Source organism: Colias philodice, chromosome 11 (genome assembly GCF_061535455.1).
Source record: "Colias philodice isolate Cphi_HAF_F1 chromosome 11, ilColPhil1 Martin Lab GWU primary, whole genome shotgun sequence".
NCBI lineage: Eukaryota > Metazoa > Arthropoda > Insecta > Lepidoptera > Pieridae > Colias > Colias philodice.
The window spans coordinates 5,451,945-5,466,758 of record NC_143096.1 but is presented as its reverse complement, the minus strand read 5'-3'; the positions used below and the strand labels follow the sequence as shown (position 1 = coordinate 5,466,758).

At 33.4% G+C, this 14,814-nt stretch overlaps 2 protein-coding genes across 2 annotated transcripts; both read right to left on the bottom strand.

Annotated features, from left to right (window-relative positions):
• Nucleotides 1-4,870: 4,870 nt before the first annotated feature.
• On the bottom strand, nucleotides 4,871-8,443 carry eIF2Bgamma (eukaryotic translation initiation factor 2B subunit gamma). Its single transcript, XM_089700735.1, has 4 exons — nucleotides 8,106-8,443; nucleotides 5,788-6,614; nucleotides 5,377-5,606; nucleotides 4,871-5,056 (listed from the first exon to the last, which is right to left on the bottom strand). The coding sequence occupies exons 1-4, from the start codon at nucleotides 8,263-8,265 to the stop codon at nucleotides 4,894-4,896; spliced, it is 1,380 nt and encodes a 459-aa protein (XP_089556861.1). The 5' UTR covers nucleotides 8,266-8,443; the 3' UTR covers nucleotides 4,871-4,893.
• A 199-nt stretch (nucleotides 8,444-8,642) lies between these two features.
• LOC149484571 (uncharacterized) lies at nucleotides 8,643-14,590 on the bottom strand. The gene is made up of 16 exons (XM_089700725.1): nucleotides 14,069-14,590; nucleotides 13,134-13,868; nucleotides 12,730-12,793; nucleotides 12,629-12,655; nucleotides 12,517-12,555; nucleotides 12,138-12,439; nucleotides 11,756-12,066; nucleotides 11,573-11,679; nucleotides 11,152-11,264; nucleotides 10,924-11,026; nucleotides 10,724-10,836; nucleotides 10,438-10,638; nucleotides 9,983-10,353; nucleotides 9,787-9,919; nucleotides 9,575-9,671; nucleotides 8,643-9,386 (listed from the first exon to the last, which is right to left on the bottom strand). Exons 1-16 carry the CDS (start codon nucleotides 14,129-14,131, stop codon nucleotides 9,280-9,282), a joined length of 2,886 nt encoding a protein of 961 aa, XP_089556851.1. The 5' UTR covers nucleotides 14,132-14,590; the 3' UTR covers nucleotides 8,643-9,279.
• Nucleotides 14,591-14,814: the final 224 nt, after the last annotated feature.

The following is a 14,814-nucleotide window of genomic DNA, read 5'->3' as shown; positions in this document are numbered from 1 at the left end:
CCAAGGCTCTGTATCTACATAATATTGCACATGAAAAATGCAGTCTGGTATAAACTATAAACATATCATGTCGAAATTTTCGTGTCACAAACAGAGCGTAAATTCCGAGCCAAGCCCGCCAAATATGCTCGTGGCCTTGACATGAACAAAGTGTTAACTAGACAGCCATCAATAAATTATGTGATGTCGACAAACAAGCTGGAGTTAAATGCAAGAGATTAGTGATTGATTATCGTTTCTGTCCTAACTTCTCTATTGAGCCCGTGTTTTGTATCTGGTGATACAGCCGTTTATTTTGTGCTTTGACAATGCACAGAGTAATGTCCATGCAATCTACATTATAATTCCATAAAAATGATAATGCTTTAATAACTAAAAAAAGAAATTAATACCTAATAACTTTTCGCCATCTATTTATTCTATCCTGAACCAGCCTAAATTTGCAGTACCTACCTACATTGTTCCTATCTATATTACTGTACACTTTGATTTTTTTCTATACCTACTGAAAGAGTAAAACAAACATGAATGTCAACAACCAAGAGACATTTGCTATAACCTTTTTGCAGCAGTGGAATGGGGAAACTTATCTGGTGCAATAGTCAGGGTCACTAATCACTGCGTAAACGCGCCGTCAAATTGAATTTTAACGTACGAGCGCGCGCCTTCTAAAGTGGAACTTGCAATGTACATATTATTTCGAAAGAAAGAAGTTTACACGATATTAGGCACACAAAATATAACTATCATGATATATGTGTTGCTACAACTGAAATCTGTGTCCCAATCTACACGCAATAATCTGTATCTTATGCAGCAAGAGCAACGAAAGGAATGGCGCCAAGACCCACTTTAGCCTTAGATACGTTGCAAAATTTGTGTTTTGAATATGCTCTATCAATATAATAGATGTCTGTCTACGTATGTATTACAGCTTCTTAATATTTTAATAGGGAAATAGAACCACAGCTTTTCACTAAAATGTCAATAAAAGCTCTGATAACTTATAGTTACCTATAACAAAACTATCATAAAAATTTCTAAAAAACTATTTTATTGATTCCTTATGCCTAACTAGATATGTGTTGATGAGAAGTTCCAAAATTGCTGAAGTAAATCAGTTTGTTCAAAGATTCATATTACCTAATTTTGAACGTGTATACGAGTAGTAAAATACGTTGAATTCTACTCTTATCTTTACGCATCAGGTAATTCAATTACTACATATTATACAATGAACGTAAATACCTACCTACACGTAGGAAAGTACTCTAAATACTTTAGTTAGATCATAGAAATCTAAATAACAAGACACATAGAAGTGCTATAATGTCATAATTCGTATGAAAACCGCTGTCGCCAAAATCAACACATTCAAACCGAAAGCTAAACAGTACACACAAGTAAACTATGCCTTTTATTGGACAGCTTGATTTTAGTGAAAACTAACTTATCTATTAAATTAAGCTTTTGAATATGTATCCTAACGCACGAATTTACGGTTTATTTTAGAATAACATCCCTAAGTATATGAGACTTTTTGCTCCAATACGAACAAACGTGATAATAAGAATGGTCGACTGTGTCATTCATTGTTATTTCGATTACTATGGTGACACTCGTAATACTTGTAAATATTCTATAATTTTAAGGAAAAACGGCATTATTTCTAAAAAAATATATTTTCCGATGAAATATTATTCCTTTATAAGTATAATTACAACTTGTGGAAGAATTTCCGCAATGGGAATTGCTGAAACACACCATGTATACACTCATACGTCTCCAGAGCAACTGAACAGTGACGAATGCACTGGTGATGTGCAAATCACCTGAGTGGCGACAAGGTCACGCACGCTTACGACTTCTAGTGTCTTGTTATTTAGATTTCTATGAGTTAGATAGATAATATTATACTCAAAGAAAATATTCCATTATTTTTGAAAATACAGAAAACTGCATTCAACGTTGCAAGGTTCCTGAAAATTTGTTTGCCACATACGGGAATCGAACCGACTAAAATCTGTTTAAATTGAACCCTGTACTTTTATTTAGCAAACTTTTTGATGTATTAAAAATATGGAGAGAAGACATTTTATAAAGAAAGTAAGTGAAAACCTTGATTAAATTACAAGTGCAAGAGAGTAAAGCCGCTGTTTGAAAGCCAGCGCGGCGTTGCAGTTGTAATATGATTACTAATTGCGAAAATTATATAACGTTAAGGTATAAATTATAAACGTTAGAAAGTAATCCAGGCATTTTAGAAGAACAAAGATTCAAGCTCTGCTTTTCGTATCTGATAGCGGATCGAATGATGTATATCGTCAAGGTGTACCTACCGTGTACGTGCAGAATGCAATTATATAACCAAAACACGCGATGAACCGTAAATATTGCGACATGTGGGAATAAAATCCACGCAAGTTTCTGTGGTTTTATGTTTTCGTATTACACACTAACTGCAGTGCTCTACACTCGATACCAAACAAATTGGTTGGGATACAACAAGCCTTTGGTGACTTTCCAAACTGGTGAATTAGATAACATCAAATAACCTATCATTTAAAGTAGAAATCGCATTTGATGTAAGCAATGCGATTTTAAAATGCAAAATTAAATAACGAATATTTAACATGGGATAATTTATTATTATTAGACTTCACTCTAATTTATTAGATATGCAAATATTCAAAATTAGTTACAAGTGTGCAAAATGAATTTAGAATTTACGACGCGATTTTACTGTGACGCGGTTTTGCGTCATAAATGCATCCATAATTACGCTATTCCGTGTCGCGACTGGGCCGTGCCCCGTCCGGGGTGCGATAAAACTTTATTGTATACTTTTTCCCCGGCACGGGGACGGGCCGTGCCGGAGCCGGGAAACAAATGAACCTTCATACAAAAGCATTTAATAATGTTTGATCGAGCCCCGGACCAGGCACGGCCCGGTCGCGACATGGAGTAGCGTAAATCAGCCTAACATCCTTAATATATAATATAATATACCTATAATTATAAGTAGTATATAAACTCCGCTAGCGCCACTGCACGTATTGTGGTTGTTAAAAGCTTGCGAAAAACCGCGAAAAGCTTGAGTGTTCGAAATAAATAATTATGTCTGTTGCATCGTATTATGAATAATTAAGCGCGTCACACACGGTGAAGATACTATATTATTTTATCTTATGATACGGTAATATTTTATATTACAGTATCTTAAGGTATCCGGTATCAGCGCAGCGTTCTGACCATCATTTATCATTCTTATTGTCATTGCGTACTAAGACCCCTGTAGAACCGCCATCCTGTTACAAATGACCCGAACTTCACCGTGTGTGACGCTTTATGCAACAATTATGTTTTGACATCGATAACACGATAGTGTTATAGAAATAATATTGTAATACTGTGGTTATAGAGATGAATTCAGTAGGTATTTATTTCATTATCTTATCGTAGCTCGTAAGTAGCTTGGGTAGTAGGTCCCTGTACATTTTAGGTACCTTCTTGCATATAGAGACGTACCCACTTTAATCTCTCTCTCAAAATTAAAATAGATCTTTGTAGTAGTGTTTAGTGGTACCTACCTAGGTATAGACTTAATTTATTATTAAACAAAATGCGTTTCGCACACTTAAGAAAATAAGTGGAATTTGTTATTTTTTATATAAATAGATATATAATAGGTTTGACCGCCTCCTTGGTACAGTGGTTGACGCATGAGCGTAACACCGAAGGGTCCTGGGTTCGATTCCCGGTGGAGACGAAGAAAAAAAAAATGTCTTGGTCTGGTAGGACACAGAAGGCTGATCACCTACTTGTCCCTAAAGAAAATCGATCAGTGAAACAGATGTATAATGCATCTGCCCCTTACCCCACTTGGGGAGATGGGACTTCACTTACTTACACTTAGATAAATAAGTAGCCGTATAAAAATATTGATAGTCTCTATCTCCAGCTTTAAAAAAACGGTTAAGTGTGAGTTCCTATATATTGAAGTACCTACATGACATTTAATCTATTGAGCAATTTACGGTAATCGTGCATGTAGCTTAGTAACCCATTAATATCAAATTAAGCACTCTTCCACATGTGATGTCATTCTTACATGTGCTTACATCACATTATTATGTCTCTAGATAATACTTAAGATAATAAGATTTATGGTGGCGTGCTGTGCAATACCGCATTTAGCGTGTTAGTTACGCTGATTTATTTGAGCATTACTAAGTAATATAATGTTTAGAAATTTTATATAGTAATATAAGTTTAAACATATCATAAATTATTCTTTATCTTGGTGTACCTTTAGGCTCGGCACAAACGGGCCATCGACCATAGCCAATGGTTTCTAGCGACAGCCACTTTACACATTTTTTAATATACATAATAAAGGTTTTAATCGTTAAGTGTGCACAGGCGATTACTCCGTAACTATTAGATATAAAAAAAACTTTAAACTGATATAGAGAGTAGTTAACCTAATGAGTAACTTTTTTTAAATATAACGAAAAGTATCAAAAATATTTAAAATGAAACAGTCCACTACATATTCTGCATATAATTATCAGCAAATTTATTTATTATACAAATTTAATTATCTGTTTATATATAATTATCAGCAAAAAATATTCTTTCAGATTTAATTATCATGAAATATTCTCATTAATCTTCGGTGAATTTGTTATTTGTTTTACGTAAAAATATTAAATAAAACCCACAAAGCTGCATTAGTTTAATAGTAGCCAAGCCTATTATAAGTCTAATTAGTGAGCCCTAAAATTGGGCTGATGTGTAATAATGATGAATATCAGAGAAAACTTATCACATTTAATAACTTGAAAGGTGCAAAATAAAATACTATAAATATAAAGTATCATTTATTATAAATTATCCAAGTGTTATCATATTATCAGTGGTTTCTGCATACAGTTGGTGGTTTCCTTTGACAGCTGAAGGTACGACATGGTGGGGGCCGATAATGCAATATTGCATCGCACAGTTTGTGTCAATTGTTGCTCCTGTGTATACAACGCAGTCCTGAAGTACGCTCCTAAAAATAATACCAATAATTAATAAATATTCCAGGACAATTTTCACACATGGCACAATCTGATTTAGGTTTATGTACAGAATTTTTATTTAGATCATTAAAATTGACATCTGTGGCCAAGGTACGGGGGAATCTCGCCTCATTAAATTTTTTTTATAAAAAAAAAATATTTATAAGCTCTGCACAGTCTTTGTTGATTTTTTATGATACAATAAAATATTCTAATCTGTGAAATAATTTTTAAATGGGTGGCGATGGATTTTCGCACTTTAAAAGCATTTGAATATTATTTAAAACTAAAAATTAAAAATAAAACTTACCCTTCTTTAATAGTTACATTATTCATTAATATACAGTTAGTTAATCTAACTTTATTCTCTATTGTACAATTAGATCCAATGAAGGAACATTTAATTGATGTTTTTTCACTGATGAAACTTTTTTCACCGACAGTACTTGTTTCATCAATTTGCTTGGTCTTTACATCACTATTTGGATGTATTCTGTCAGTGAGCGGAGAACCAGTTATTTCTTCCCATCTTGATAGTATCTGTAATTATAAAAATCTTAAGTTTACATACTTATATTAGTTGTACTGCATGAGTATTAGAAATTAATTACAATACTGTTGTTGTATAACCTAACTATTGTTTTTTTTTATGCCATTGTTTTTATTATATAAATATTGTCATACTAAGCTATTATTTTAACTGAAAAAATAGTGGAATTACCTTGCTATTAGACAGATAAAAAGCTGATAAAGTATTGACTCGCATCCCAAAAGTGCTCTTGTCAGGAATATGAGCATAACATTTTATTGTGTCATTGTAATAAACACCTTTGCTACCGAGTTTATGGTCATTGTATGCTGACATCTGCCTTATTTTATTTTCATAACCATAGTCCAGAGCATAATCAAATATATCTTTGTTTAATTCTACATGTTTTTCTGATGTCCCCTTTTTTTCTAGAGGATTTTTAGGCTTTGATAATTGTTTCTTCACAATGTGTGGTATTAGTTCCCCTTTCAATGATGTAAACTTATCCATATCAACAAGGTAGTTAATTACCCATTTCTTCATAACATACACATGAGCATCCAATAATCTACTGTACATGCTTATAGAGCTAAACTTCTTTAGAAGTAATCTAGGAATGGAAACATTCTCTTCAAAATCACTTGCACTTGCTAAAAAGCATAATCTTTCTGTTTCTTTGTCTATACAGACAAGGTCTCTGTCTGGTTTAGCTTTTGTTTTAATTCCTGGCAACTCAATCCATTCTTCAGGACCATTATTGAAGAATAATGATGCAAGTACACTGTCATGTTTCCTGTAAAGGTTCAAGACATCATTTAGATTGACATTAGTTATTAAATCACCAGAAATAACAACCAAGTCTGTGGTCACTCTGCTGCTGATGTGTTTCAATGAGTTAGCAGTACCCCAATCTTCATCGGCAGGTATCACTATGAGTTCATATTTGATTTTCAAAGGGCATTTTTCTAAAGCACTTAAAATACTGGACTTATCTTCATCAAGTACCAATACCATAGTTTCTGAAAAATATAATTATAATTTAAACATTAAATTTTTACACACATGATGTTAAAATTCTCATGTATGGGAAATTTCATCATACATGAGAATTTTAACTCATAATTCTAGTTGAATACACTCATCACTAGTTTAGGTTTTTACAAAAAGTTTCATGTTTTATTGGTATTTCTTTAGAAATTTGCGGCACGAATTAAGGGGGGGGAGGGGAGGGAAAGGGAGGGGGGAGGTAAGGAGAGACCCCCTATAAAGTGGGGGGGTGCGGAAACCCCCCCTTCTATTTTTTTTTATATTTTTTTGAGATTATATTTATACTAGCTTTCCGCCCGCGGCTTCGCCCGCTTCGTCTAAAACATAATAAATTATATACTAAAACCTTCCTCTTGAATCACTCTATCTATTAAAAAAAACCGCATCAAAATCCGTTGCATAGTTTTAAAGATTTAAGCATACATAGGGACATAGGGACAGAGAAAGCGACTTTGTTTTATACCATGTATGTAGTGATGTAGTTAGAAATATATCGAAGATTATGGGCTTTCTTGACTGCTCCGGCGCTGCAGAACGTGGCGCTTGCCCCCGTGTACCTCGTTGCAGGCAGGAGTCTTCACTCGCCTTCGTAGCTTCGGCTTTTTGGTCGCCTTTGGCGACCAGCCTCAGCCACTATGGCTCGCTTGACTCTGCCTGCTCCTCAGCACACGCGGGCGCCACGCTCCTCCGCGCCTCCGACTTTTTTAATACACTCTAGTGTATGACAGACAAGTACCACGTGGAATCGGGGTGGACAGATTCGGTTCTGTGATTAACAATTTGTGTACAATATACATACAATAAAAACATTTTTTTAAATAATTATTTATTCAAATCTTGTATACATGTTTGATACAATTTACAATGGCAATGAATGGATCCATTTTATTTTTTCCACCGAGCGTCTCCACATATTCTATAATATTATCACCGAAGTTTGCTGGGTGGTTATAGTTATCTTTTTTTAAAAATCTTTTTACATCATGCCACTGGGACTCAAATGGGTCAGGGGCAACAAATAGGTTGTCTGGGTCTGAGTGATTAACTTTTTTATGAGCATATCCATATCCCCAAACAATCATATGCTCGCCAATAATCCATATGAATTGTTGTCCACTCAGCAACATGCTTTTGAATGAACTATGGTTTTTAATATGTACATTAAGACATTTCTTATCTCTTTCAAACACAATTCTTGTAGTTTTGTCAATGTAACTCAAACAATTTTGAACATAATCTCGAAAATTAAAAAAAAAGATTTCTCTGTAATTACACGTTTCCTCACGAAAAGCCGCTAATGTATGTTTCGGGGCATCATTATCGATCGATAAAAATTAAAATCGCGCCGAAATTCGTGCCGCACGTTTCTAAAGTCAACCCGTTTTATTTATTCGTTAATGCAATGAAAATAACAATAATCAATTGATACCAATAACTAATAAGAAAACAAGATAATATCATACCTTGAAATCCAACTCTTTCAAGTAAATTCAATGAATACCATAGTAATGGATAAGGGCCGATAGGAAGGAGGCATTTTGAAACCGTCCCACCAACGTCAGGCATGCGAGAACCTCTTCCTGCTGCTAAAACAACAGCTTGAAACTCCAGAATCTTATGCATTTCTAACCTCAAATTACGTGTTTTTTCCGTAGATATTTCTTTGTAAACTGAACCAGTTTCAGTTTATATTCTTTACCTATATTTTATAACGAACCATAAATAAACTAAAATAGTAATATTAGATAATCAAAATTGTTATTATTTTTTGTTATAAGTAGAGTGTAGACACTTGAAAGTTCGAAATGGTGACGATATTGTCAATGTCAATTGTCAGTTGTCACTTGTCAAACTTCAAATATAAATTTTTTCTTGTTTGTGCCTTGTGGCAACCACAGGGCAACGAAAAAATTGCAATTTACAGTTTACAAAACACATCGATCATAATAATTCATTCACTATAACGTGCTATAACTCTAATCCGAGGTTTTACGGTTTTGAATGCTACAGGCACTCCACTACTATTATTATTACGTTACCACTCCAAACATGTCATCGAACTTTTGATTGTTGGGCATACCGATCTTTCATCGTTTCTAGCAAGTTTCGAGCAGTGGTGATGTGGTAATATGCAAATAATTGAAAAATCAGTTTATTTCTCATTGAGCTATTATTTCTTTATTTCTTACTATAAGTGGTCCGCCCCGGCTTCGCCCGTGGTACATATTTCGCAATAAAAGGTAGCCTATGTCCTTTCTCGGGTATCAAAATATCTCCATACCAAATTTCATGCAAATTGGTTCAGTAGTTTAGGCGTGATTGAGTAACAGACAGACAGACAGAGTTACTTTCGCATTTATAATATTAGTAAGGATACCTACGCTCATCTTGTCTCGAGCCCCCGTCTTTTAATTACTGAGTCACAACTGCTGTAACGTGAAAATCTGCTAATACACAAGTTTTATTAGGTTTATTGTTTATGAAATAATACAGATTTTTCAGTTTCATATAAATTTTATTCTATAAAATGAATAATTATCACTATGAGTATAATAATAAATTCATGTATCTCAAAGAAATAAAATGCAAATTTTGAAATAAAAATATTATATAGGTAATTGTTAAATATAGAATAATTTAGTCTAAATCGTCGGTTGGTGGTGGTGGAGTCACGTCCTCAGTGATATCGGGTTCGAAAGCTTGCATAAAATCCCACGGTACCATGTCAGAAGTCTCGGTTGGTGCTATTAAAAATAAATTTAGTACCTAGTATTAGTATGTACTTATTTATTGTTGCCATGATTCGTGATTATTGCATTCGAATCATAATAGAATGTTTTATTGGAATTTAATTCAGTCTACCTGTCTATATTACATAATTTTCGTTATGTAGTTCAAAAGGTACCTAAATACGTAAAAATAAATATATCACCTTGATCAGCCTCAGATGGTTGAGGGATTGTAACATAAGGTTGATTGCAAGGAACACAAGGTTTTCGTATTTTATTATTTTCGTCAATAATATAAACCTGTAATAAAAGCTTTTTACAAGATGTGCCTTAATTTTCGTTATAAAATCTAAAGTAGGTAAGTATGTCACAAGCGAATACGAAAAGAATAGATATTAAGAAGATTTTTAATTACTTTGCCGTCCGATCCTACGCCTGTAGCAAGGTCTCGAGGCATCGAAGTCACAATCATACCCCCTGGAGCGCGACCCAGTGTGTTAGGGACAGCTGTGTGCGATCCACCGCAATATCGCGTGCATATTTGTGCCCTATAATTAAATGGCATATATAATTGCCTGCAAACCAATTTATATTTAAATTATTATAGTTACCTTTCGTCTATTGGGTGTTGAATTGGTTGTCCAGGGTAGCAAACCTTAATGTCTTCTTTATTCTTATTGGAGTCACCCTCAGCACCGATAGTAGGAGGCCGTTTGGAGGTTTTGGGGAAGGCAGGCAACGCTGGAATTAATCCAGGCTCCTCTATCTCCATGTTAGCAGGCGTATTACATGATAAGCATGCAGTGTTACGAAATAGCCTTTTAGCTACGGCCGCTGCTCTAGGTTCGCCCACAATTTCCATCATTGTATGTAATCTACTATTGAGTTTATCAAGATTGTTATTTACATCATCACGTAAACACATAACTTGAACTAAATCGGCCTTTTCATTGAGTTCACGAAGTAAATCATCTATTGCTTTCTAAAAATTGAGCAGCAACATGCGGATTGGATAATTTATCGTAATATCAGTATTTTTTTAAGTAAGGAAAAATAATTTACTTACTTGCCAGATTATTTCTTGGTTATTGAATTTATCGTAAGCTGCTCCAATACGTTTTTCAAAATCTCCACGCACAGCGTTAAATTGTTGCAGGGTTACTAGTCCATTTAGTGCTCCAAGACCTGCTTTGTCGCGGAGAGCATCAGCTACTTCCTCTCGATCAGATTTTGTTTCACGGAGTATTTCAATTTGTTTTAGCAATGCCTTTAAACAATATTTTAATAACATCGTTAATCGTGTTTTGTTAAGAATTTTATTTAATGAGTCTCTAAAAAATAAATTTCTTTACTTGTAAATCTAGTGACAAGCAATCTTGATATTCTTTCAATTCTTTTTGTCTCGTGTTTGTATTATCGAAATCAACTTGCAAGTCAGTAAAGTGCGCATTTAGTTCAGCAACAGCTATGAAAATGTCAAAATTGATTAATTGTTTTCAAGAATTCCATAATCAATTCCATTTCTCCCATAAGGAATAAATTGTCTCCCTACCAACTGTATCACCGCCAGTATTAGCCATAGCCTCAGCCATATTTTCTAATCCTGATTCTAAGTCGTGCTGCATTTGTGTCAATTGTTCTTGATAGTTGGTCATCTGTGTGTAATGTATTGTATTAATATATATGCTTATTTTTTTAAGTTCTTTAAAATAAGAAATAAAACCGAAATAAATTGATTTCCGATAGTACACGTTCATAATAAATAACGAGAAAATAAAACCTGTGACGATAAATTCGTATCCATTATATTTATTTGCTCTACATATTCTGATACAAGAGCATCTAAATTATCCATACGGTCACCCAAATTTAATGCCGCTTCCAATTTAGCTTCTGAAATAAAACATATTACAATATAAAGTTTCAATACACCACCAAAATAGACGACGTGTTACCATTGTTATATGAATAAAGTATCCAATTTAGCTTCTGAAATAAAACATATTAAAATATAAAGTTTCAATACACCACCAAAATAGACGACGTGTTACCATTGTTATATGAATAAAGTATGTTCTATAAATAATGCATACAATTTTCAACAATTATAAAAGTATACATCTAATAAATTTAGATGTAATGCAATTTAAACCAAGATTTATTAATCAAAGTATATATTTTTTATGAGTTATTAATAGTACCGAGTCTGTTCGATGTTTTTAATGCATTTTCAGCAGTAGCCGAGGTTTTATTTGTGATATTATTTACTGCTTTCATCATTCCATCATACATTTCTTTCATAGCTTGCCTGTGAAAGATAGAAGCTAAGTAAAATCACCAAAAATAAATGTACATACAGATTGAAATACTTTTACTATTCTTACTCAAGATCCATAGGTTTTATTAAATTTGTAGGTTTTTGTATGGATGGTTTTAATTCAATTTCTATAGTTTGTTCTTCGGCCGGTTCTACACTTCGTTCTGTTGCTTCTTCTACTCTCGCATCAAGAGATGTTTCTAATCCAAATGTTGAGGTAGCTGATTTTGACATTTGTATTGATGATACTTTATCTCTAGATTTTACATCCGATGTCTTTGTGATTGTCCGATGTTTTTGTGATTGCGACGGATGTTCTTGTGATTCTGTATTGTTAGCTTCAAATACTACTTTCGTTTCTGGCGTTTCAGCAGTACCCTAGTATTAGAACCAAATAATTAAAAGGACCCTAGTCAATATCAAATAGGTAAATATAACTCATACTGAACCTGTTGTTTTGTTTCGAAATTTATATTTATTCCTTTTTTCATTGCCATTTCTGTAACTAGTTCCATCATTAAGTCCAAAGCTTTTTCTGCAGCTTCTAAACGTGCAGATAATTGCAGAGCAGCCATAGCATTGGTTAATGAGGCACCACGGCGAAGTTCTTGCATAAGTTGCGGATTTTCAGGAAACGTGGCTTTGCCAATAGCGCCAAACTTGTTCTGTATTTCTCGCACTGCTATTGCTAAACTTTCAAACTGTTCCTGGGTCACAACGGAAACCTGAGGCGTGTGACTTTTTTTTCTTTCTATAATAATTTGAATAGTATCAGGAAATATTATTTGACGGTTGACTGCCATTAGTTAGTTAGAACTTATGGCATACCTTTAGTTGTTTTTGTAGCGTCAGAAGGAACACGTTCAACTGAAATTTTATTAAGTGTTAATATGTTTGCCATCAAGATTGCAAACAAAGTTTCATTGGAAAAATTTCTTACCAATTAGTAACTTCTCGTATTGCGTCTCTGTAAAATGTATAAAAAATAAATATGTATAGGTTAAAATGTTAATTTATATATCTACATTAAAAAAAATATACCCATAGTATCAAGTGAAGCCATTGGTGTGGGTGACCTTGCCGCTTCTTCTTTTGAATTTGCTCTCTAAAAGAAAATGTTACTTCACTTAAGTTTTTAAATAAAAGAGTAACTATTTATATGAAATACTTACCGGCCATCTATACTTTAAAAATAAATAAAATAAAAAGAAAACGTAGCACCGCTGACGTATTGCTGTAAAAAAAATAAACAATTCAAACAAATGTTTATTATTTCAATTGCACCTGGTGAATAGTTCGAATTTCTCTTTCTCTCTGTTCTTCGATGATCTGTAGCATGTTGTGGAACTCCTGTGAGAAGAACTATGTAGACTAATTCAATAAAAATTCGGAGACAGCACGTTATAAATTTTTAATTAATAAACAATACAAGCTAAAACATGTACCTTTTTCTTTCTTTCATCGCTTGTAGGTTTATCTGAGGTAGATTTACTTTTTGAAGAAGAAGATTTATCAGTTGAAGACATTTCTGTAGATGTCTTTAAGGAAGAAGACATTTCCGTGCTTGATTTTTCAGTCGAAGTTTTTGTTGGTTCTGTAGTAGTTTTGCTGGAAGATGATTTCTCAGTGGATGTCTTTGTTTGATCTGATGTCGTTTTACTAGAACTCGATAAAAGAGTTGAAGTTTTTGTGAAATCCGAGGTTGTTTTACTCGAGGAAGATTTTTCAGTTGACGTTTTGGTAAAATCCGATGTTGTTTTGCTGGTAGATGATTCGGTTGGCTCTGTAGTCGTTTTGGTGGAAGATGATAGATCAGTTGTAGTTTTAGTTGTTTCAGTTTTACTAGAAGTAGATTTACTGGCGGAAGATTTAGTTGGATCAGATATAGTTTTGCTCGAAGATGTCAAGTCTATAGTTGTTTTTACTGTCTCTGGCTTAGATTTAGCTTGTCCTGGCATCGGCTTTGCCAAAGATTTTTCCTGACTAGGAGCTGGCGCCTTTATAATTTTTTTCTTTTTAGGCATGCTTGCCTTTATTTTGACTTCACTAATGGATAAGCCAGAGCTAGATGGATACACACTTGGTTGTATTGTTAATTGTACTCGTCTTTCCAATACTCTCAGTTGTCTCGCAAGTATGTACAATACTGTTTGTATAAGTTTAAAGTTTACAACATTAACCTGCAATAAAGCATTTAAAGTGACCGTTAAAAGTTAAACGGGATAGTTACAATTTATAACATAGTAGTATACGATATCAGAATAAATATACATACATACATATAGACATATACGTTCAAAAAGTATACCAGAAAAAGCATACATTAACAAAAATAAAAAAGCATTTTTATAACTTTTGTTAAGTAGTTATTTAAACTTACATCAGATTCCCCAAAAGCAGTATCGATCATCTCTCGGATGCTCATAATACTAGAGTTCGACATATTGGTCTTTATATTTTTAAAGAATTCTATCTTTCACAGTCTCAACCTTATATAGGAATAATATTTTATGTTGTGTAGCTAAACATAAAATCATACACTTTTCACATTTATTCAAGATGGTCTTGTTATATGACACATGGTTGTCAAAACTTTCGATGAAAAATAGAGTGAAAAAAATGAAGTTCGATAGAGTTCGATATTTCCATGTGAACTTATTCTAATAACCTGTGGTCTCGTAATTACAAATTAGCAATCTTATATTATTTAATAACTTATGTATGATATTGTCTATACTCCTACAGAAATTAATCTTTTTAGGTCGGTACCTAACATGTTATAGACACAGATGGACAAAATCACTCAACAAGAAGGATTTATCGAAATCTGTCCAGTCGTGATGCCATGACCGAGGGAAATAGGGATTCATTTGTATACTTAGAGATTATAAGAACAAGATAGCTATCGAGAATTTGTTTAGGAAGAGATAGAAATGTTAACATATAGTGCTTATTGTGTTAATAGTGATTAGTCAGTTTCAGGTTATCATTAATCTTTTCATAATGTGTATTGTGTAATGTACTATACAGGGTGTAATCGTTAAGTGTGCACAGGTGATTATTCCGTAACTATTGCAGATATCTAAAAACTTAATACTGACATCGAAAGCCCTTTACCTAATGAGT

Excerpts from the sequence above, each read along its gene's own strand:
- LOC149484571 (XM_089700725.1), bottom strand. The coding sequence starts at position 14,131 with ATGTCGAACTCTAGTATTATGAGCATCCGAGAGATGATCGATACTGCT. Across the intron at positions 12,067-12,137 it reads ATTTCGAAACAAAACAACAG|GGTACTGCTGAAACGCCAGA; the intron begins GTTCAGTATGAG and ends TTCTAATACTAG. Across the intron at positions 9,672-9,786 it reads GCGTAGGATCGGACGGCAAA|GTTTATATTATTGACGAAAA; the intron begins GTAATTAAAAAT and ends CTTTTATTACAG.
- eIF2Bgamma (XM_089700735.1), bottom strand. The coding sequence starts at position 8,265 with ATGCATAAGATTCTGGAGTTTCAAGCTGTTGTTTTAGCAGCAGGAAGA. Across the intron at positions 6,615-8,105 it reads TGAAAGAGTTGGATTTCAAG|AAACTATGGTATTGGTACTT; the intron begins GTATGATATTAT and ends TATATTTTTCAG. Across the intron at positions 5,607-5,787 it reads TTTATCTGTCTAATAGCAAG|ATACTATCAAGATGGGAAGA; the intron begins GTAATTCCACTA and ends TTATAATTACAG.